Here is a 2,038-nt window from a genome sequence, read left to right on the forward strand (position 1 = left end):
TAATTCTGTTGTGGTGTTGCTTCGTCTTCGAGAATTGCATCATCTTCCAGATTATGCAACTGGTGGCGTACAAGTGACTGTTTGGTTTGAAGGACATTTTTCTAGTGCCGTTCAAACCCCCATTGTGCGGCCAAATGGAGGCAATCCCCAATTTTCTTTGACTCAGATGTATCTCTTTGGACCGCACACTGAGGAACTTGAGAGTTTTTTTCAGTTAGATGTATTAAATTTTCGTGTGGATGGTATTTTGGCTGAATAAGACGCCTTGAACAACGGTCGCAAGACAGAGGAATTGGGGGTTTGCTTGACAATGTCCTTTTTTTTTTTGGCTTCAGGGTTGCCGCTTGCCGAAATTCCTGCCATAAAGTTATATTTTGCTTGCGTTGCCTGTTGTCTCCATTCTTGAAATATCGGGCCGAAGAGTCAAACCGTGAAAAACGCTTGGTTTTTTGTGCGTCTCTTCGCTTTTTTTTTTTTACTTTATTCCAGAGTTTTCTGGGGTGTAGGAATGGGAGACTTGGCTGGGACCACCGGTCGCGTTCAAGTGAGTGTTCGCGTCTGCCCTCCCCGGCAGGGTGAAAAGGAAATAGTCCACGCTGACGCGGATGACCCACGTGCTGTGTTGATTGACGCTGAGCTTGCTCGAGGCGCCACCATGTTTAAGTTTGACCGTGTGTTTAGTGGAGGTCAGGAGGAGATCTACGAGGCGATTGGACGCCCAATGCTGAAGGAGGCATTTGAGGGATTTAACGTTTGCCTCTTTGCCTATGGGCAGACGGGAAGTGGAAAGACGCATAGTCTTTTTGGTGATTTGGACGACAAGGAAGGCCAAGGCGTGGCTCCGCGCTTTGCGCAGGACATGATTGAAGAGGCGCAGCTTCGTGTGGAGTCGGACAGCGCGGCGACGATCAAGTTTTTTGTGACGATGGTTGAGGTATACATGGAGAAGGTGCGTGACCTCCTTGCTCCCCGGGTGCGGGGTCAGGAGCCGGAGTCGCTTGAGGTGCACGAGGATAGTCAGCACCGCGTTTACGTGAAAGGTGCGGGGGTGCACTCCGTGCTTAGTGTGGATCGAATGCTGGAGCTTCTTAGGAAAGGCAACGCCAATCGCCAAACAGGGGAGACAAAGATGAACGAGACGAGCTCACGGTCTCACGCCATTATTCAAATTACCATCTCTCAGAAGTATGGTTCTCTGGAGATGCGGGATGTAGAAAGTGTGGTGTTGTTGGTGGATTTGGCTGGCAGTGAGCGGCAGAGTAAGACGGAGTCCACCGGGGTCGCATTTGAGGAGGCCAAGAAAATTAACCACTCACTCTTGATGCTGGGTCGGGCGATGAACTCATTCAGTGACCGTAAGGGAGGCGATGCATTCATTTCGCTGCGCGCCTCAAAGCTAACTCGTTTACTGTCGGAGAGCTTTGGTGGTAACAGTAAGACGTGGATGCTTGCAACCGTATCTCCTGCAGCAACCAACTTGACAGAGACCGTCTCCACCCTGGAATACGCTCAGAATGCCATGGCCATAACAAACAAGGCGAAGGTGAACAAAACAGCGAAAGCTCTTGAGTATGATGAACTACAAAAACTTGCTTGGGTCCTTCAGATGCGCTTGGATGACGAGGTAAAGGGAATATCTGCATTGGACGCACAGATACACGGTCTTCGTGAGGAAATTGAGTCTGTGAAGAGTAGGTTGGAGGTTACTAGTGATTCAAAAGTGGAAAGGGAATTGAAAGAAGCGCTTCAAGAGCGAGAACAACTTCTGTTGTCATTGAGAAGGAGTTTAGCTACCCAAAATGGGACAAGTGGTTCCTCTGCGGCACCTGTTTGCTTTTCTGGAAACTGCAAAACATCCTTGGCGAATATACCGTTTGGCTCCTACGAGGTCACAACTCTAGTTGTACCGTGTTATATGTTGATAGGACCCCCACCTCTTTTGGTTTGTCATATTCATGTTTACCTTACTGAAGATAATTCTGTTGTGGTGTTGCTTCGTCTTCGAGAATTGCATCATCTTCCAGATTATGCAACTGGT

General features: G+C 48.7%; 1 protein-coding gene across 1 annotated transcript in view; it reads left to right on the forward strand.

Moving 5' to 3' along the window:
* Positions 1 to 508: 508 nt before the first annotated feature.
* TraAM80_10289 (putative kinesin) overlaps positions 509 to 2,038 on the forward strand; it is a gene marked incomplete at both ends in the record, with an annotated part of 1,569 nt that continues 39 nt past the window's right edge. The window contains one exon of the mRNA XM_029386921.1: positions 509 to 2,038. This exon is cut by the window's right edge and continues 39 nt beyond it. Coding sequence (XP_029233218.1) covers positions 509 to 2,038 — 1,530 coding nt within the window.

This window comes from Trypanosoma rangeli, assembly GCF_003719475.1.
Source record: "Trypanosoma rangeli strain AM80 chromosome Unknown Tra_15.4_contig_00878, whole genome shotgun sequence".
Taxonomy (NCBI): domain Eukaryota; phylum Euglenozoa; class Kinetoplastea; order Trypanosomatida; family Trypanosomatidae; genus Trypanosoma; species Trypanosoma rangeli.